The 21,467-nt window shown below is 40.7% G+C and overlaps 1 protein-coding gene across 2 annotated transcripts in view; it reads right to left on the bottom strand.

The window, feature by feature from the left end:
• The window catches only part of EGFL6 (EGF like domain multiple 6), a 40,789-nt gene extending 20,397 nt beyond the window's left edge, over positions 1-20,392 (bottom strand). For both annotated transcript variants that reach the window (XM_065743909.1, XM_065743908.1), the window contains exons 1-7: positions 20,325-20,392; positions 14,589-14,701; positions 12,428-12,520; positions 8,806-8,925; positions 5,041-5,160; positions 2,240-2,374; positions 446-568 (exon numbers count right to left, since the gene is read on the bottom strand). In XM_065743909.1, the coding sequence (XP_065599981.1) occupies positions 446-568; positions 2,240-2,374; positions 5,041-5,160; positions 8,806-8,925; positions 12,428-12,520; positions 14,589-14,701; positions 20,325-20,392 (772 nt within the window). The remainder of the gene's footprint in view (positions 1-445; positions 569-2,239; positions 2,375-5,040; positions 5,161-8,805; positions 8,926-12,427; positions 12,521-14,588; positions 14,702-20,324) is intronic.
• Positions 20,393-21,467: the final 1,075 nt, after the last annotated feature.

Below are 21,467 nucleotides of genomic sequence, written 5' to 3'. Positions count from 1 at the left end.
CATATTCAGTAGACAAAGGGAAAATTCTAAGTGAAAATAATTTAGCATAGAAGTCGTGGCTTTCCCCCTTTCTCTCACTTTTTTCTAAGTTAGCTTGAATCTCTTCTGAAAGGAAGTTAGCAGCCCTCCAGGAGGCTAGTTGTGAAAATTTAAAGACAATACACAGTAAATGTTTTAAAGCTATTTTCTCTGTTTCTTCAGGGATAATCCTCTGTTCTACTTAAGATTCTAAGTGATACTATGGAGATTCATAGGCAAAATTAATTTAAGCTAATAATACTTGTATTGACTATGCAATGCCATAAATATATGATTTCACAGAGATGTTTGCCTTGGTGGATATTACAGCACTTTCCAGCATGGTCTTACCTAGAAAACACCTTGTAACTATCAATTACTGCAGAAAAGCAAGTCTATACTGCTCCTGGCATCCACAGGTACTCACCAGCACAATCAAATCCATTTCCTTGGTAGCCCTGTTTACATTTGCATTTGAAGGATCCCTCTGTGTTGAGGCACTCTGCATGCAGGTTACACCTGTGTGCGGTTGTCACACATTCATTTACATCTAGGGAAAGACAGAAGTGCCTCAGTGAAAACTGTTGATGCTCAAGCTTCACGACAGCCTGCTTTTGGCTTTATTGCAAGTACCAGAGTTACTACTGCAAAGATGGTCCAGAGGCCGTTGGAGTTGGAAGAATTCACACCAAGAGAGACTGCTTGGTTGTATCTCCAGTCACACAGCTATAGGCATATGTATCCATGGAAAGCATAAAGCATCCCAACAGAGGCAAAGTGAATATAGTCATCTTTTGAATGAGAACAGGATTCTAACTGTAGGTTGTACACTGTATTCTGTTAACAAAATGCCCTGCAAAAGTATGTATAAATCAAAATATGTATCAATCAAAATAATTCATCAAGTCTTCCCCACTCTAGAAATGAAATTGAAACTAAGAATGGACAGGCGAAGATCTTGAGATCTTCTTCTACCTCTAATGTTCCAGGCATACATGAAAAAAGTACAATTTCAGTAGAAAATACTATGACAAGAAGCACCAAGAATAACTGATTTTATTCTCCTTTTTCACTATTTTGCTTCACCACAAGGATGTTCTGATTTCTCCCACATGAGGGAGTCAAGTGATTGCAGAAATATTTGTGCCACTAGCATTTTACCCAGATTGCTTCATTTTTAGCAGCTGATGTAGGTATAACCGTAGGTCAGGTGGGACACAAGTAGCAGGACGACTGACTCAAAAACACAGAATGTCTGAGAGCAAGATTCAGTTTTCCAGATAAAATGATGAAATCCTGACAACTGAAGCCCCTCAATCTTTCTTCCATACATACTGTATAAAATCTAAGCATTTTTTCCTCTTTAAAACTGGAGCTCTTATTCCAGTATTCGAAACCTGCTGTGAGATCTCCCTTCCACCCTTAAGTGTCAATCTCAAGCAAATAAAACAGAAAAGATGAATTTGCTTTTGGACATGTTCTTGTTCCAACCCTTGCAGACTCTCTGTTAGTGAACTGCTTGAACAACACATCTGCAGCGCTTGCTGCAGAACCTCACTCCTTGCCATTCTTTCAACATTAGGTAATGGATTGAAACACAAAGAAAGGTGTTTTGATGTTTGATTTAATTGCTGGGTAGATCAAGATAACTTTTTGCTTATATTTCTGTTTGGGACAAACGTGGACATGCGAAAGAGACCTGAAAAGTAACTTAGATTTACTGTATTCATACTTTTTTTTTCCTTAGGTTCTGTACTTTCCATCCAAGCAACTATTTTTACTGTCATGAAGCAACTTGATTCACATTGCTGATTAACTACTCACAGAAAATAAAAGAAAAACATTTTGATATTGCTTAGTCGTCACAGGTTGAAAGTCAATAGGACAAAATGGGTTCTTTAACTTCAACTGTACCAAAACTAGCACTTTCTTGGAGTTTGTCAACTGCTGTTAACATACAATACATTTCTGTACATCATTTGCAAGGGCCTAAAGATGACATGGTACCATGAGGCAATTTGCAAGTACCAGTGATCAAGTTTTTAATAAAGCTACAGAAAAAAACAAGACAAAGTCTCCAAGAGTCATAAAAATATTCTTAGTGACATTTCTGGGGTAGCATCTCCAGACCAACATACTTCAGACAGTGACTGAAAAGTTGCATTATGTGGGAATTAAAGAATTAAATATGGAAAAATAAATTTCATGGGCTAAATCTTACCTACACAGTCATAATGGCCACTGATGTATTTCAGTTCATAACCAAGCTGGCACTTGCAGTAGTAGCTTCCAAATGTGTTGATGCATCTGCGATTGAAAGAGCAGACAGGTCGGCCAGTGGAGCATTCATCAATATCTAGAACAGGAACAGGATGCTGCTCAGATCCAAGAAAAATTAAAATGGCAAGCAAGAAGTAGCTGGGACTTGCCCAGGTATACTTTGGTCTTGGCTATCACACAGTTTCAATAAAAAAAGTCCTATAATGAATACATTTGGGAATGGCTTCTGTGTGTGTAAATATGAATAAAACAACAAAATGCCCACTAACTTAATGGAAGATTTTGAGACCTGATGTGGCTAAAGCCCTTCTAACTGGCTGTAGGGGCTCTCTCTGAGGTTAATGATTTGCCCTAAGGTAACCAAACAGGACAAGGAGGGACTCCTGAAATTCCATGATTTCTCTGAGAAAGGAAATGTCAGAGAATAGTTTAAGAGAAAGCCTCAGAAACGGGAAACAAAGCACCAAGGATCAGGAGCAGCAGAGCTGCTGAATCCCTGCACTTTCCCTTGCTGGGCCAAGTCAAGGTAGAGACTGCAGACTGCAAGTGCTCTGCCCAGCAAGGTGAGTAACAGTGGCAGATGTTTTGGAGAGATAAGACAGCTTGGGATGGGAGGAAATGAAGAACACTATTGAACAGTCACTGTAATTAAATGTTATCAATTTAATTCAGGAATAATGCAGCTTCTTAAGAGGATTAAGCTGAGACAAATAGGGATCTTCAAATGTTTACCTATTTATAGCATTTCTATGACTAATACCCAAGATAAATCTTATCCATCCAGTATGCTATATGGTAAGAAGTTGCTCTCTCATTTTAGAGATGGAGAACAGGTGATAGAAAAGAATGACCTAACACAAGTTGTATAGGAAGAAGGGGTATGCTATTTCTAACCACCAGATCTACCTTTTTGTGTGTTTTACCTTCTATCAACATGCACTAGCATTCCTCCAAATTTATTTGGGCAAGCAAGGTAAATGCAAATTAGACTCAATACAAGAGAATAAAAATAACTGCCTGAATAATTCAGGAAGAGAACCACTTATCTTCTTGACTCTATTTAATAACATATGTCAACAATGTTCACCTTCAAGCAGCTCTTAAACAATTCAAACAAAAATTAACTTGCTTGCTGGTAGTCTGAGAGCCTTGCTGATTCTTCAAAGGTGAATATTCCCAATTACAAATTCATTTCATTTGCAAGAGAGAAATAATGTTCTCATGTTGGAGTGTTTACAGTTTGGAAATTAAGCATATGCATATGTGCTTACTCTGTAGTTCCTAAAAATGAAGAAATAGCCTCATACTATACAACATTCATATCTGACCTGATGTTATAGCTGTACATTAAGGAGAATAATTCATATAGTAACTGTCCTTGTATACAGCACTGCCTCTGGGATGATGCATTAATTTAATTTTATTTTTTAAATGTTAAGCATAATATTGTTTTGGCCATTAGAGAAAAAATTAATTACTGTATCTGAAACATTTTTTAAAGTGGAGATACCATTAAACCAGTAAGTATTGGTATTTGACATGGAGCTGCTACTGTTATTCCTCCTGTCCAAGCCACCTCTTATAACCTGGAGGACTTGTACAACTGCTTAGAGAAATACCATAATGCAATGTGAAATCAGGTATGTTGTCAAAAACATTGTAGTAAATAGCACTCGCTGCACAAACTTGTTTATATTTTGGGCAACTCTGGGAAATTAAACATTTCCCATCTGCAATTTTCAATCTACTAAATATAAAACAATTTAACAGAGAGCATCCAGTCTGAAAAATAAATGCTTCCATAACTTTTCAGGTGTGTTTGTGATCTGCTTTTCTGCAGATCCATCTCCTGGATGGACTCCTTGGATGTACACTGCAGCCTTATTTCTGATCCTGTCTTTCACCTCTTGACCAGACTCCTTGGACAGACACTGGACATGTTTTATCACCTCACCTTACCACTTGCCCTTTTATCAGCCCTGGTCAGACAGAGTGATCAGATGCTATGGAAGAGAGCACTGGTCAGTGCAGACATAGCACTGCTGCTTGTGGGGTCCCAGCTCACCCCCCTCAGGGAAAAGCCTAGTACTGCACTTCACTGTCTCTTCTCCATCTTGGGATGGTCCCTGCTTTGGAGGGTTCATTTCACGTCCACTGATGTTCTGATGTTAGTTTAACTTCAGTATTAAAACGGGTACTATTTCAACATCAGATTGTAACGTTGTAGCCCTGCTACAACACTCTGCCTTATCAGACAGCAATGTAAAATTGTTGTCACTGAACAGTACCAACTGTTATGAAGCAGGAAATATTATCATAGGAAATACCTAGGTAAAACGATGTCAAGGCTTCTGGAGAAAAATACAGAAGTTTGCATTGTGGGTCAACACAATACAGGAAAAAAACTATCCAAACATAACTCTGAAATCCTATAATGCCTTATGTCATTGGGACAGCTTCCTATATTGTATGTAGCAGTTTCAGAGAAACAGAGAATCTAATGACTACAGTGTCTGATGATTTGATTATTTATTGTGGATGGAATTACCCCAAAGAATTACACTGCCAATATTATAACAACAATTATTAAAAAAGCATGCAAACTTTACATCACACTGCAAGAAACTAGAAGCATTACTGAAGCTAGTGAGGAGGGCTAAATACTTATTATTCTTTTCCCAAACTCTCGAGGTTTTGGGGATCCTAAAGAAAAGAAGCTGAGAGTGAGCTCTCTAACCATACCAATGCACGTCCTTCCGTTTGGTCCCAAATGAAGGCCAGCTGATGGACAAAGACACTGTACTTCCTCTTTGACTTCCTCACATCCATACTGGCAATTTGCAATGGCACACGTCCTAGAGCCTGAAAACAGTATTTAAAACAACAAAAAGAGCAAATATCTGTACTGAATAGGCTGGTAACACACACTTTATTATTAATTTAGATCTGAATGAGTGTAAAAAATTTATTAGAACAACAAAATCCCATTCATCATTAGTCAAGCTCTTTATATATAAACATATTAACAGTACAATTCCTGAGATAAATCTTAAATTCCTCCTCCCCTTCATTTTGTTCTTTCCCTGTCTGCCCTTATTCATTTTTTCTCAATTCTGACTTGCCATTATCTTTTAGATACAGACAGAACTTTTCAAACTAGAAAAAAGGTTTGTACATTTTCCTTCAGCTTTTTATCACACAGAAAACTACAGTAATGTTTTTACTGCTTAACATTTAACATGCTTTTAGTACAGACTCTGATTCTTAAAATTACTTAAAAATTACTTAGTCTGATGGACTTTGAAAATGCACTCTATTTTGATAATTTATGGAACAGATACTTGAATCTAAAGAGGCACTGGTCAGTACACAAGTCTTGTTTGTCAGAGATTGGCTAAGAGTGTGAATTACTGGAAATGATTCTGATTAGCCTTTAAGCAGAAATATAAGTGTTTAGATCTTGTCTGAGAGAGCATTAGGAGAGGCCAGAAAAGCAGACTAAATGTAGTAAGTAAGGAGATTAAGTCTAAAATCCTGAAAATATACTGCATGCATTAGTATTATGATGCCAAGAAGAGAAGTGTTTACTAGAAGAGCTGGAGATCTGTGCCCAGGTATTAGTTTATGCTACATCACTTTGACTGCATTCAAGGAAACACAACTTTATACGGATTCTTTCAAACTGGAAGGCCTGGAAGGTGTTGTCAAGTTATCTGAGACAAAACCAAGTGCAAGACCTTGAGTATTGGATGACCACTTAAGGAGAAGAAGATACTGATTTTATTTTAAAACACAACTTGTTCATTGGCAGAGGCACAGGAAGGTTCAAAATGTGTGTACAGAAAAGTCACTGATGTGCACAGGTGTACCTATAGCTCCAGCCATATTATTTTAATACAATGCATATTCTGCTGCTACTAAAATTAACCAGTATAACCTTTGCTAAAATAATTTTTTCTTAAGCTGGCTTGCTTAGGCTCTATGGGTGAGTGATAAAATTGACTATATTTGAAAAAGGGTTTTACTTTAGTATTGATGAACATGTACATACAACAGGTAAGATTAAAAAAAAACAAACATGGACATACTTTTGTCACAGTATCTACCTCCTAAGTGACAATAAAGAAACTTACTAAATATTCTTCTTCCTCATTTGGTCATTCTCTGTTTTCTTCCTCTTTTGTTTGAAGCTCCTATTGTTGGCCAAGTTAAGACATGATATTAGCTTAGACAAACTACTAATATGATTTAGCACAGTAATTCCTGCAGAATTCAGATGACTTTGCATTATGCACTAACCTAATCTCTATATGAAGCAATGGTTCTCCATGGCCAAAAACCAAACACTTCTGCTACCCTCCTACATCTGGTTCCACAGTCCTTGGCATGGTTCCCCAGATAACTCTGAATGCTCAGATTAGGTAGACTTCCTCTTGTTAAGGAGATTAACATAATGGAGAATTTGATTCAAAGGGAGCAACATTTGCTCAAAACGTTTGTCTGAATAAAATGATAATTAAGTAAATAAGCTAGTTGAGTAGTGAATTAAACCAGGATTTCACATGAGCATGAGCTAAAGTTAGCATTAAGTGAGTCAAGTAGAGTTAACCAAGAATAACTTCTACTTGAATAAACAGTTTATTACTTCATTTTGTAGTCACAGTCTCTATTTAAAAAAAAAAAAGAACCCAGAATCTCTTTGAAAATGGAAGGTGACAGATGGGTTAAATTAAAGAAGCTCGGGATGGATGAACACAGGTCTTTGTCTCCTGAATTAAAGTCATGAAGGCTTCTCGTCTGCTGAAAAACCCTTTTTTCCCCTGAAATTTAGTTTCATTCTGTATCAGTATTTGTCAGGGTTCCATTGTTTTTAATGGAAAATAATTTTTATGTGCCAAAGTGAAATACAAGCTTCAGGGCTCACAGCTGCTCAGGCACTTCTTTTCATATATACTCTGAACTGACCACCATTGCTGAGAAATTCAGTGTTTTGTACTGGTTTAAGCAAGGGATAGTGAAACTCTGATTTCTGTACAAATCTGATACAAACACAGTTTCCTAAATCAGGAAACCCATCCAGAACTAAGACTTAAAACTAATCTAGCAAACATGGCTAGTTACAGTCTGGATCTAGCTTTCTGATTTGGTTTGGTCATGTGGCTGTACAAAGTGTTTATGCTCAGAGTAGTGAAAGTGAGAGATGGATGGCACAAAATAGGAACAAGTACCCTCTGGGCTCAAAGGATAGGTTGTTTTCGACAGTACCTCTGGCTTAAACAGTTCAGATGTACATAACGCAGTGGCTTTGCTGAAAACTGCTCAGTGTGTGATGTCAGCAGATACACAAGAAACAGAAGAGATATATATCCATTTCTTTGAGATCTCAAAGACTCCACAGCTGTCGTCTGCTGGTAATGGACCACGCACTGCAAGGAAGGGGAAGCCTACAAAGATGCCTGGTCCCAGGCACCTTTTCCTGCAGTTTCAGTCTTCCTGCCATAACAGGAACAAGAGATCTGGCTTCTCTGCCTGCAGTCCTGCATTTGCCAAGGCTGCATATTTTTCCACTTATCTCAAGTCTGACAGCAAACTCACCAGATGGACACTGTCTGGTGAATGGCTGTCTCTGAATTTTGGAGATCAAATCTTATCAGAGTTTAGGGTTGTTTCTCTTATCCACAAGAATGATGGTGCAACACCAGATGCAGCCAGACTCACTGTTTTAGGACCGAACCCTCAAGCAGGCTGTTCAGTTGCTGAGATCAACTAGCTTTCTTGTCTCACTGATTCATCTTCTTCAGTCTAGCAGATTCTAAAAAAGCCTGCTCCCGGTGTTACCATGGGTTTTGTGAAATTCAAAGCAAAGCTATCTGAATTAAATGGTTTTGCTAAGGGGAAAAATAAAGTATTTTCCAGAAACAAAACAGTACCATTGAAAAATAAGAAGTCTGAAAATCAGGCTGGCTGAGATAGCAGAATACTTGTTAAAACATAAAGAAAATAGGCAGAAATAGAGTTCAGATAAGACCCAGCACAGTGAACAAAGGTTAGCAAGTAGCCAGCAGCAACTGTGGGAAGCATATCAGCACTCACAGAAAATAAATTAGTCAGGGCATGCAGAAATTTAAAACAAAGATGAATAGCATGAAGTTCAGCACAATAAAATGTACTCAGTGTTGGTGCATTGCTTGGATAGCTTCATTCATTCATTCAGTAGATGAGCCAACAGAGCTGTGCATCAAGCTTATATACGTCTTTCATTTGAAGTAACACTATCAAATACTTTTACTCCTAGTAGGACAAAAATTCCTCTGGACACCAAAAATACACTTATGACCCGATTTACTTTGTCAAACTGAAAGCCACTGTCAGCTGCTTACATTACCAAAATTGTTGAGGCAAAAATCCTATCCTGAATAAGCTAAATCCTTTTATCACAAAATGAAGCTTTCTTGGGATCAATCATGATTAGGTGACCTTGGTGTGCCTGTCAGCTCCATTACTTACTTGCACATGTACCATCTGGCATAAGCATGTACCCATTGAGACAATAGCACTTGTAGCTGCCATGTGTATTCATGCATCTGTGTTCGCAGGGACGTGGTTTCAGTCCACATTCATTCAGATCTGCAGAAGTCATTGAAATGAAGTGAGTGCTGAGTATATATGAGTATATATTAATACATACAGGCTGATAATATTGCTTAATGCCTTTAATTCCCCACAGTAAAAGAGCCCAGATTGAGAACGAGTCAGCCCCTTGCAAGATGAGAATGTAGCAAACCATTTGGCTGGAAGAATGCTTGGAAAACTATCTCACATAGACTTCTACACACAAACTTCTACATATAAACTTCTACACCTGAAAAACTAAGGCAAACTCTGGCCACATCTGACAGCTTTTTAGAAAGAGGTGAAAGGGTCAGTAGAGAATGCAGTTGCTATATCTTCTGGGAGTTATTCTTTTGGGCTTCTCTGATTCTAGCTGGAGGTTTTAGCTCTCCAGCTGACCTCTGTACTAGAAAGGCTAACACATTAGACTAAGAACAGCAAATCAGCTTCAGATAAAGTGAAACAAAGGAACAAAGATTATTTTATTTTTTTTCCCTGGGTTGCATGTTGGCACCAAGGTTTTCAGGGTAGGGACGTACAGTCAAAATGAAAGACTATATAAAAAGAATCATGTAATGTTAAGAATAAAAGTACAAGAAATCTCAGTTTCTCAAAATCCAGAGAATAAAAGCATCCCAACTCCTTTTCACAATCTGTGATTTAAAAGACTCTGCAAGAAGCTAAGATGATTTCGAACTCACATCATTATCTTTCAGAGGGAGGAAACCAGAATCCCAACAAGTGCAATTTACATGGTGTCTGCAGCACTGCTGCCAATGCTACTGTTCCTAAAACAAAGGAGCAACATCTGTGCTGTGACTTGTGTGAACTGACACCTTTGCCTCTTGTATTCTCACACATGGTTTGCAACCAGACAGAACCCATTAACAGAATACAGCAGCATATACAGCCCATTCAGCAGGCACTCAACAGCACAAATGACCAATAGCTTAACTTAACAGAAATGCTACTCTCCGAGCACTGGAGCTTGTGCAGCTCAATTTCTAATAGGAGAAGCAGCTGTTCTCACACTTATGCACCCCGCAAACTACAGATCACTCATAAACCTTATGGTATCTATATATGTACAGAACTATTTGTTACAGCTTAGTTCAGGGAAGAAAAAGAGCACTGCACAGTTTTTTTTAAACATAGTGTCTGTTTGAAAAGCAACAACCTATGGAAATCACATTGGACTTTCTATACTACTTTAGTTCCACTAACAAACCAAGACCCTTATAACAAAGAAACCAGAAGGGAACAAAAGTTATTCCACTTCAACCATACATTTTCAAGAGTGCTTCGCACCTGCGTTGCACAGTGCACAGTAAGGCAGAAGTAGCGTGCACAGCTCTAGAAGAGAACCTACTGAGATAAGGCTAATTTTAGCTCAGACTCAGTGGCTGACTAATAGAGGTCTCTATCTCTACTATTTTAGTTAGTTCATGCTGCACTTGCTCAGTGAGACACTGCGTTGTAAGGACAGACCAAGGCCACATCTGCCTGTACATTACATATCTCAGAGCATTCCTGGCTACTGGGACACAGACACCTTTGAGGCTATAAAAACTGCAATAGCTCTGAAGCATTTCTGGCCTGCGCCAGTCACCACTTTCCTAAAAATTTCCTAGCCATGAAGACAGGACAGCCCAGAGAGATAACAGGCAATATGCACATGTAGGTCTATGCATTACTTCCACAAAGCTTCAGACTGTCAACCTACTGCAAGTGCAGTAGTTGCAATAGAAGGGAGGGGATGCCATGCAGAGGGACCTGGACATGATCAAAAAGAAAGTACACAGTAATTTAAGTTTAAGAAGACCAAGTGCAAAGCACTGCACTTGGGTTGAGGCAATCCCCAGTAGGAGTACAAAATGGCAGAAGAACCCATTGAGAGTAGCCTTGCAGAGAAGGACATGGGGGTCCTGACAGATGAAACGTGGGATATGTGCCAGCAGTGTGCTCTTGCAACCTGGAAGGCCAACAGTGTCCTGGACTGTCACAAAAGAGGGGTGGTGAGCAGGGAGCAGGAGAGGATGGTCCTTCTCTGTTCTGCCCCTGTGAGGCCCCACCTGCACTACTCTGTCCAGATCCGGAGCCCCCAAGATGTGAAAGATGAAAAGCTTTTGGAACAGATCAGGTCCAGAGGAGGGCCAGGAAGATGTTCAGAGGGTTGGAGCACCTTTCCTAGGAAGAAAGGTTGAAGAAGTTGGGCTTGTTCAGCTTGGAGAATAGGAGCCTCTGGGGAGATTTTATTGTGGCCTTCCAGTGCTTAAAAGGAGCTTGTAATCAGGAAGGGGATTGACTTTTTACACGGTCTGATAATGACATGACAAGGGGGAATAGCTTTAAACTAAAAAGAGGGGAGATTTACATTAGCTGTTAGGAAGAAACTTTTTACTCTGAGTGTGGTGAGGCCCTGGCACAGCTGCCCAGAGAAGCTGTGGATGTCCCATCACTGGAGGCTTTCAAGGCCAGGTTGGATGAGGCCCTGGACAGCCTGAGCTGGTGAGTGGCAACATGCCCATGGCAGGGAGGTTGGAAACAAGATGATCTACAAGGTCTGCTTCAACATATGCCTCTCTGTGATTCTATGCACAGAACTGAGCTGCTTTCCTACAGAGGGTAGAGCAAATGCAGATGGAATTATTGCATAAAAAAACACGAGCTGAGGGATTCTCTGCTGTATTTTATTAACATTTAATCTGTGAAATCATTTTGGAGGTTAAACTTGTAGGTTTAGAGGCTGAAGCTGTAATTGGTACTCATGTACCTATTACCTATAACCAAGACTGTGGTACTGGGGAGATTCCTAGAATACTGAACAGTATAGCTCTATAGTATATTATTTGAAAGATACTGTGTTGTAGGTGGGTTGTTCTGACTCTTAAAAAAAAAAAAGTATTTTTAGTTCATCTGTGTAACATTTTCAAGCAAAGTCTGCAGGTTCTTAATAAGGTAGCATGCATAGACCCAACTTATTCCATGCTTCCCTCATCAGTAGTGCAGTAGAATAGCCTCTCCATCCACAATGACCAGCTCCTTTCATCTGATCACATACAGAAGTCTCAAATATTTGAACAACAAGAAAAAAAGCAGAGTTGTCCCCAATGTATCAGCTGAAATTTGATTGAGAAATTACCATTAGCATATAATTGCACGTCTTTCTGAGGAAGTAAGTTAAGAGACTAGCATGGCTTTTGGATTTGGCTTTCAGCTCCTCTTGTTTTCTGTATCATCTCTCAGTGCCTTAACCCTCTGACTATAAATGAGACAGTCTGCCCTTGTCACCAGCCTGCAGAAGATACACGATCTAGGTTCAAACTCCTGTTTGCTGGAAGAGGCTTCAAACTTGCATCTCCAGCATTCCTGGAAAGAGCCTCCAACTAGTCTAAACTCTGCTATGGAAATGAGAAAAGGTCTCATTTTAAAAGTTTGGAAAATGACAATCCCTATTAAAAGAGAAGAGGACAGAATATCACCAGTCTGCTTTCTGGATATCCCCATGTGCACTAACCTTGATTACAGGTTTTCCCTGTAAATCCAGGGAAACATTTGCATTTGTTTGGTCCCACGCACTCGCCATACTTGCAGCCATGTCCACAGATAGCTGAAGGAGTCAGGCACAGAAAGGAGAAAAAAAGAAGTTAGAAATATTCTATTTGGGAACTCCTCCTCTGTTTAATTGCTCCAAAATTTATTGTGCAAATTCAACATCCTCCAGACCTCTGCCTCTAGTTTGGACATGATAGCTACTAATCAGTGCTTTACTTCAACTGAGAACAGGGATGATGGCACAGCTTACGTGAGTGAGTAATTTTCGTAGTCTGTAAAGACCTGGGGAAAGAAGGGGCTCTTTTTAGCACCTTCCCCAGTGCTTCTTTCTGCCACACTTCCAATTCACATTTAGTTTTATACTCTGCCTTTCCTATTTTGTGAAGCCACCTGTGAGTAGCAGATAGCCAGGAGCTCCATTTGCTCCATTTGGCCTCTGGAGGATGGAAGAGGCAAAAGCAGTCTCCTGCAGTTGCAATAGTCAGATGACCCTAAACTGGCTCTTGAATCTCCTCACTTACATCTGGGAACATGTCCATCCCATGATGGAATATTCAGAGCACATCTGTCAAATGACCAAACAATTTCCTTACCACACATCCCAATATTTATGAATTCATTAAGCTTATGTGAGAGGACTGAGCTTACCCTGGATCTGTTAAGGAGCAGAAGTTTTCTAACTCTCATTATTAGCCAGAAAATAAATGGCAGCTTTTGTAAGGCTTAAGGCTAGACTTCCTAAAGTCAATATGATAATCAAAATGAGTGCTATTCAGGAAAAGCAACGCAAATATGTATTTAAATCAGCACTAGCTCTAGCAAAAAACAGCAAACAAGTATGCACCAGGTAGTGCATCCAGCCATCTTCTGTAATTACTCCACTAGCTGAAATACAGGAAACAGGAAAATCACAATGTAAGTTACTATATGGATAAAATTCATAATTCAAATCTGTAATTCAAATTCATGTTGCTCAATTCAAGCACCATCCCTACATTTAAAGGTTCATTCACAAGTACTATCTCTTCAGGATAGATGTACTTCATCATTGTCCCTAAAAAGCAAATGGCATAACGTCAGATCAGATGAATAGCTCTGAATATCTCCGATCTCTGAATCAGAGAACATCATTATTATTTTGATGAATAATGAGGGAGTACACTATAGTTTTTTTTTAAATAAATCTGACAAAGAATCACCTTAGAAATGTATGAAATCTGGATTCTAGTAGGAAAGTAACCTACTGCTTTAAAACATAACAGCTTTCTCCACTGGCTCCTCAAAGTTACATTTGCCAATTGTCCCTCTGTTAATTCATGTGCACCAAAACTAAGCTGCTATTAAACAAAGCAGAAATACTAATAAGCATATTTGTCACCTTTTTTATTGACTGACATGCTATACAGAGCAGAGACTTTGGAATACTTTTCCCCTTAAAATATCAGGATGTCTATTTTCATCAGTGAATAATTCTAAGCCTATGCTCAAAATAACTAGTTACATAATGCCAAACTGGGGCAACAGGCACATCCTGAGATTCCTCTAACATGTATTTTATGATTTTTTGTGTTTCACTCATGAAACAAATAAGAAATTTCTCAGAACTCACTGACTCTCAATTAAGCCAGGACCCAGGTTAGCTACCCAATATCAAGTCAGGTGCACCTACTGCTTAGGTTATATTTCTACCTTCATAAAGTTAAACCTCCTGGTTCTCAGAGGCTGTGTGCTTTGGAAGATAAAGGGCATCAACTGATTTCATGGGTCCATATGTAGCACCAGAAGATGTTGAATATTTAGCATTTATTTGACAGCTGTAACAGCACAGCTGCCATTTCCAATCTCTCAGCCTGAGTATGCAGAAGGTTAGAACAGATGGTCCCTTCGGGACCTAGGAATTTGTGAACCTATATTTTATTGCCTGATGCTATTTACCTAAAGCTCTGCTTTTTTAAAGTATATAGACTCTCAAACACATTTTCTTTACTATCCCACAAAATTAAGAGATTTTACTCCCACACATGCTTTCCTTCTCTGACTTCTGTGAGCCTCATGTGAAATCCCTTCATTAGTACCAAGTACACAGCCGTGGAGAAGAAACAAGCATAAAGTGCTCATATTACCTTCACAGTGGCCCTTGTTGTTCTTTTTCCAGCCGTAACAGCAATCAAGCCTAGAACCGTAGCGGCACACCCCTGGCTGGCTCACGGCCACCAGCTGCCCACGAGCTCTTGAGCTGCATGAGGAAGGATAAAGATGAGCTCTAGCAGGCAAAAAAACTTCAGTCCATTCTATCCTATAGGCCTTTGTGCAGTTGCCTCATGTTTTATCCTCTGTCAGGCATTTTCATCTCACTGAACCTTGGAGCATTTAATAGTGTTCCTTGACAAGCCTGTGAAAGCGCATTCAGTTGGAGAAAGGGGCAAAGGGAGCATCTCACCTACAATAAATCAGCTGCACCACATAAATATCTTCTAATGAGAAACATGGCAAAGGCAAAAAAAATAGACCCAGGTCCCCTGCTAGAATGAGTCTTTTTTAATCTCAGTGAAGTCAGCAGGGCTATTTCAGCTTGCATCAGAAGGCTCAGGACTGGATATATGATGCTGTTTTGCTCTGGATGACAAACCACTGATTCTACAGCAAAGCACCTTCCCAAACATCCAGTCAACCCCGTAAAATCCAGTGCCCTGCAGGCTCACAGCCAATGCATACATGCACCTTGATTATAGAAGTGCAGAAAGCCCTGTGATCTGGTTGCACATCCTGGCTATACAGACGTTATTTTAGTCTCAATATTCCAAGGTGGTTCAAAGTTACTCTGCAGATCAAGAGCTGAGATGCTAGCTGTCAAATTCATAAGTCTGATGGAAATCAGCAACTGCTTAAAGTCTTCTATGCTTAGTCTACACTGCAAGGGGTGCAGTGACCCCAATTTTCTTATCTTCCCAATCGCTGATGCTTAACCACTTGCATGTCCCTCTTATAAAATTCTCTTCTTTAACCCAAATCCTCTACCTCTGTCTTGGAGCTTGGAGGAAATTGGACCTTATTATTTTCCAAAAGATGCTCATTTCCACAGGAAGACAGACTCACTCAGGAACTTTTTATTTAATAATTCAGTTCAGAATGAGATACGTAAAAATGCCTTTATAAAGTATATAATATCCACAGAACTTCAGAACATGCTTCTGTTAAAACTGGGAAATCTTCCATAATCGAATAAAATGAACATAGCTGAACTTTATAGATATTGCCCTGGACTTCCACAAGAAGCACCAAGTTAAAACCAGCTCCTGGCAGTGAGTAGGGTAAATTGGATCACCCAGACCTCAAGAATCTATGAGCAAAAACAGTTTTGCCAGGTTAGTCCACCCATAAAAATACACCACTCATCATCTCACTGACAGGAGTTCAGTACTTTGCACAAATGAAAGAAAGAGGGTAGATGCCGGTGGTGAGAATGTCACTTTGACTTTTCCAGACATTACTGGGAGAAGTAATACGAACCAGAGTTGTATGATTCCTTCCTAAATGATATTTCTGAATGATTTCATAAGGAGCACTGAGAGGTCTAAATGAGATAGCTGTGCTTGACACTGTCCACTCAATGTGAGAACAATACCTGGCCTTGAGTAACTTGCAGCTTAAGTATGTGACTGAAGAAAAACTGTGCAGATCCCCTGGCAAGATCAGTCTCCGCACCTCTGCTGAAGTACTCTGTCCTCAGACTCAGTAACTTACAGCACTAGGGGCGACAGGGAGCAAGTGACAAACTGAGCTGTACAAAGGGCCAAAACAGCAGCAAATTGATATTATGTGGCTATGACTTTGCTGACACTAGTAAAAAAGTATTCAGCAAAGTACATTCAAGACGGATTACAAGAACTTCTACAGCTAGGGCCTCATTAGTTGAGGTGAGAAAAAAGAGCTAGCCATTTTATCTAGCATAAGATCACCACGAACCACTAGAACATTTATAAGGAAAGAGATGGGAGTCTTGGGTCTATCAGTTGACATTCCAGTAGTGATAGGAAAGTTTTACTGTTGCTGTATCAGGTTATATTATGTACAGTTGTTTACATTCATGTTCAAGAAATGTGAGTTACATATGGTACACGTGGTGATAAAAGTTACACACACAAAAAAGAAAAACTTTAGAGGGGATATGAAGAACTTGATTTCAGGTGAACAGTCCAAAAGCTGACTCAGGATCCAGCTGTTCCTTCTAAGTGTCTGACAGCTCAAAATAAGACAGAAAAGTGCTTGACCTATTGTGGTGATTTATTTAATTTGATACGAATAAAAAATATCATATGTATTTACAATAAAACATGTTCTCCATGGGATACCACCACTACTTGCTTGTGTGCCAGTGACCATGGTGGTGACAGTGATGCCACAAAGCATGAAGTCCTGGAGGTGTTCAAGAAACAAGTAGACAAGGCATTGAGGGATGTGGGAATTGAGGGTTAGTGGGGATGGGTTGGGGTTGGACTTGATGATCTTGAAGGTATTTTCCAACCTTAATGATTCTGTGATTCTATGTTCAGAAAGTTCACTTGCTCCACGGATCAAGTGGCAAACAAGAACTTCAGTCTGGTAACGATGGACAAGGAGAAGACTGAGGTACTCAATAACTTTTTCGCTTCAGCATTCACTTGCAAATAGGGTTGTGAAGGTACAGATTGCCCAGAGAGGCAGTGGATGCCTGGTCCCTGGAGATATTCAAGGTCAGGATGGATAGGGCTCTAAGCACCTTGCTCCAGCTGTGGATATACCTCTTGATTGCAGGGAGTTGGACTAGATGACTGTTTGAATGTCCCTTCCAAATCAAACCATTCCACAGTTCTGTGATTCTAATTGATCTGGGTTGACTGGTACAGTAGGACTAATATCCTCAATAGTTTAAATGTACAAACAACCACAAAAGAAAACATAAGCAAAATAATGGATGAAAGAAGAAACAAAGCATGCCTGGACACTGGGACTTACTTATCCAACTGACTCCCTCTGCCACTCTAAGATATTTTTGTTGTGTCATTCTACAAATTAAGAAAAGAGTTTTGCATTGCACCAGTTTCTCAAATTCAGTTTATGACCTAGGCCAAGTATAAGCTACTACAAACTGTGTATAACAATGAGCAGTCAAAAACTAAACATAGCTGGAGAGGGCCTTTTTTAAGGTAATGTAGCGACAGGATGAGGGGAAATGGTTTTCAACTGGATGAGGGCAGATTTAGATTTGATATTAGGAATAAATTCTTAACTCTGAGGATGATGTTGCCCAGAGAGTTTGTGGATGCCCACAACCTGGAAGCATTCAAGGCCAGGCTGGATGGGGCTTTGTGCAGCCTGGTCTAGAGGGAGGTGTCCCTGCCTAGAGCAGGGGGTTGGAACTACATGATCTTAAAGGTTCCTTCCAACACAAACCATTCTATGATTCTATGATACTAACTGGACAAATAGTTGTGTTGGACTGCAATTTTCATAAGCAGTCATTATAATAGTAATGGTTAAAGTAAATGGAAGTAAAAATTCCAAAAATGGAAGAAGTTTCTTGTTGTGTTTTCCTGACCAGTGTTCATGAGTGATCTACTCTCTGTCTGAACAAAATTATATGGCAGTAACAGCTGCATTTGAAAAGAGAGCAAGTCTTTAAAAGACGGATATAACATTCAGTTGTGATTTCAGCTAAAATAGAGTTGTTTTCAGCTATTATTAATCTTCTGTCTTTTACTAACATCTCCTGTGGAGAAGAACATTCATGAGCTTTTACCTTTTTTTTTATTATTTACTTTTTTTTTTTTTTTCTTCAAGACAGCTGCTGAAAAGATTTAGTGCACTATTTCCATAAGATCTCTGCAGGATACTTTTTTCCAGCTCCTATACACACAATAGCTGCTTGCTGCTGAGGGGAAAAAAGTTTCCAGTCAACTTCAAAAACAGGATATTACCCATTTCTTTCATTTTGCTTCTAAAAGATTCTGAGTATTGCTGCTAGCAAACAACTAGCGCCAAACCTAACATTTTGACCAACAAGTTTATTCAGGACCAAAAGATGATCTCCTACAACTTAGAAATTTGTAAGAAATTCTTAAAAACTCTCCTATGAATTCACATCATACATTCTGTCAAACAACAGCATATTTTGCTTGCTTGTTTTGTTTTTACTAGTTTGTTTGAAGAGTCACTTCCTTCTAGAATTAAAAAAAAAATAAATAAATGACATTATAGGTGAACTTTTAAGTAAAACTAAAATTCACCCTATTATCTTTTAATGACTGTCTTTGAAATCCCTCTGGACAGTTTCAGGCACTCCATATGATATTTCTGCTTTATTGTGAGTCCCTCTCAAAATATCAAAAAAAAGCTTAGCTTGGGTTCACATTAGTTCCTGTAAATCTTCATGTCATCACCACATTCCTTAAAGGAAGTGCTCAAAGCAGGAAAGTTAATGCTCTGGATGTGAAAACCACGCTTCTAAGAAACAGAAATAAGTATAATTTATTTTCTTCCAAACTGATTCTAATTTCTACTATTTCCAGTTCCATCTTCCTAGCTGTTCAGAATGAATGTAATTTCTTTGTTCTCTTATATTAGAATCTCTTGTCATCCAGGACTTCTATCAAGATGTTTCAAATGCTCCTTCTTTCTCCTTCCTTCCAGTGCAAAAAGGGGAATGATAGTCTAGGTAGAAAATGGAGGTATCTGCCCAGAGAGGTTGTGAGGTTTCCTACTCTGGAGATACTCAAGACCTGATGCTTTTTCCTTTGTGATCTACTGTAGGGAACATGTTTGAGCAAGGGGTTGGACTTGATGACCTCCAGAAGTCTCTTTCAACTCTTTCAGTTCTGTGATTCTGTGATCACACAGCACCAGCATGGCCAAAACACGCTGTGAAACAATCTTACATAGGTTTTCCTGGTGTGAAAAGGTTATGCTTTCTTACAAAAGAAAACACAGCATTTGTTTACCAGTTTTACATCTTTCAAGGCATTTGAAATGCAAATACACAACATCTCAAGAAATAACCAATGTGAACATTTAAGAGTTTTGACCTTTAGGAGTATATGCAGTTTGGAATTCCTGAAGAGTGGACAACTCGATGGCCCCAAAGGTGCTGAAGCAGCACATATCCATATCTATTGACAACTCTGGCACTAAGCAACAAAGTCACACAGCATCTTGAAGACTGCTGCTGTAGTTGCTGTCAATCCTCCTCTTACTGGCTACTTCTTTGGTTTTATATTTGTGGGTTTTTATTTGGTTTATTTAAATTGCAAGGTGAAAGTCTGGAACGGCTTCACGAGGAGTACAGAGTTTTATTTATCCTTTCTCACTGAACCACAGAACCACAGCAAACCCCGAGTTGGACGGGGCCCACAAGGACCACAGAGTCCAACCCCTGGCTCCACACAGCACCGCCCCAAATCCAACCCTGTCTGAAAACGTTGCACGGATGCTCCTTGAACTCCGTCCGGCACTTGGGGCAGTGCCTACTGTGGGTGCATGCTGTGCCATGCCCACCGCCCCGTGGTGCAGAGCCTGTCCCTAACCCCCAGCTGACGCAGCTCCATGCCGAAACGCCATTCTGTTTCTGGCACATACCTGTCCCCTGTCACGCTTGCCAAACACTTATTCACACAAGCAAAAACTTGAGCAGTTCACACCTTTCTACGTTTGGCATAACCGTCTGCATCCTCAAGAGTGCCTCGAAGCTATCACTTCTCCCGAAGGAAGACACACAGCTTTGGTGTCACCGTGCCTCCAGCGCGCACGGGCACCGATCCGACACCCCCTCCGAGCCCCTTCCCGGCCCCGCTCCCCGCACCGCCCAGGCACTCGTCCCCGCTCACCTGCCCGCGGCGGCCAGCACGGCGGCAAAGAAGGCGGCGAGCAGGGCGCCCTCAGGCGCCGGCACCATGGCCCGGCCGCGGCCGGCGAGGCGGCAGACGCGGCGGGCGGAGGCTCTGCGAGCAGAGGGGCGGCGGGCGGCGAACCGGGGCTGATCAACCTGGCGTGGAGGGGCGGGTCCGCCTCCGCTCTGGCGCGGCCCACGCGGCCCGGGACGGGGCGGGAGGCGACCCCCGGGCGGGGCGAGCGGGGCCCGGGGAAGGAGGAGGCTGCGGGGAGCCCCGAGGCGGGCGCGGAGCTCTTGCGCTCAGCAGGGCGAGAGGTCTCTTTCGATAGCAATGTTCACGCTAGTCTACTTGCTAAACGCTTTCTGACAATCGAGAATATTGTGTCACTGAGGCGCTGGAGCGTGTCCAGAGAACGGAAACGAAGCTGTGTAGGGTCTGGAGCACAAGTCTGATGGGGAGTGGTTGAAGAAACTGAGATTGTTCAGTCTGGAGAAGACGAGGCTCGGAGGAGTCCTTATCGCCCTCTACTGCTCCCTGAAAGGAGGCTGTGGCGAGGTGGGGATTGTCCTCTTCCCCCAGGACTGAGAAGGAATGGCCACAAATTGCACCAGGGGGGTTCAGACTGGATGCTAGGAAAAATTTATTCTCAGAAAGAGAATGAAATACTGTAACAAGCTGCCCAGGGAGGTGGTGGTGACAGCCATCCCTGGAGGTATTCAAGAAAGGAGTAGATGTGGTCCTGAGGGACATGATTAGTGGGCATTGTGGTGATAGGTGTTAACGGTTTACCAGGCTGGATTGGCCTGGTTCCGTAACGGTGCGGGGGACCTGCAGACCCACGCCCCAGGAAAGGGGAAGGGAAAAAGGAGAGTGGAGATGGACCTAGGAACAAAACAGCAGCAACGATCTGAGGAGGAAAGCTAATTTACTAATTAAGATATCAGAAAGCAAAATAACACAATATAATACAATAATTGGAATTGAAGCTAATAAATAAAATGAGCAAGAGAGAGAGTGTCTGATAAACCGAAGGCCTTACGCTAACGCTGAAGGCGGATGGCTGCAAGAAACACCCACTGCTGAGCTCGATCCCGAGGGGAAGAGAGAGTCCCGTGACCGCAGACAGTTTTTATATTT

The sequence above is a fragment of the Cyrtonyx montezumae genome, unplaced genomic scaffold (genome assembly GCF_038088225.1).
Source record: "Cyrtonyx montezumae isolate F1298 unplaced genomic scaffold, pur_monq_1.0 scaffold_3, whole genome shotgun sequence".
Classification (NCBI taxonomy): Eukaryota; Metazoa; Chordata; class Aves; order Galliformes; family Odontophoridae; genus Cyrtonyx; species Cyrtonyx montezumae.
The sequence above is the reverse complement of the archived record's forward strand: the minus strand, read 5'-3'. Positions and strand labels throughout refer to the sequence as shown.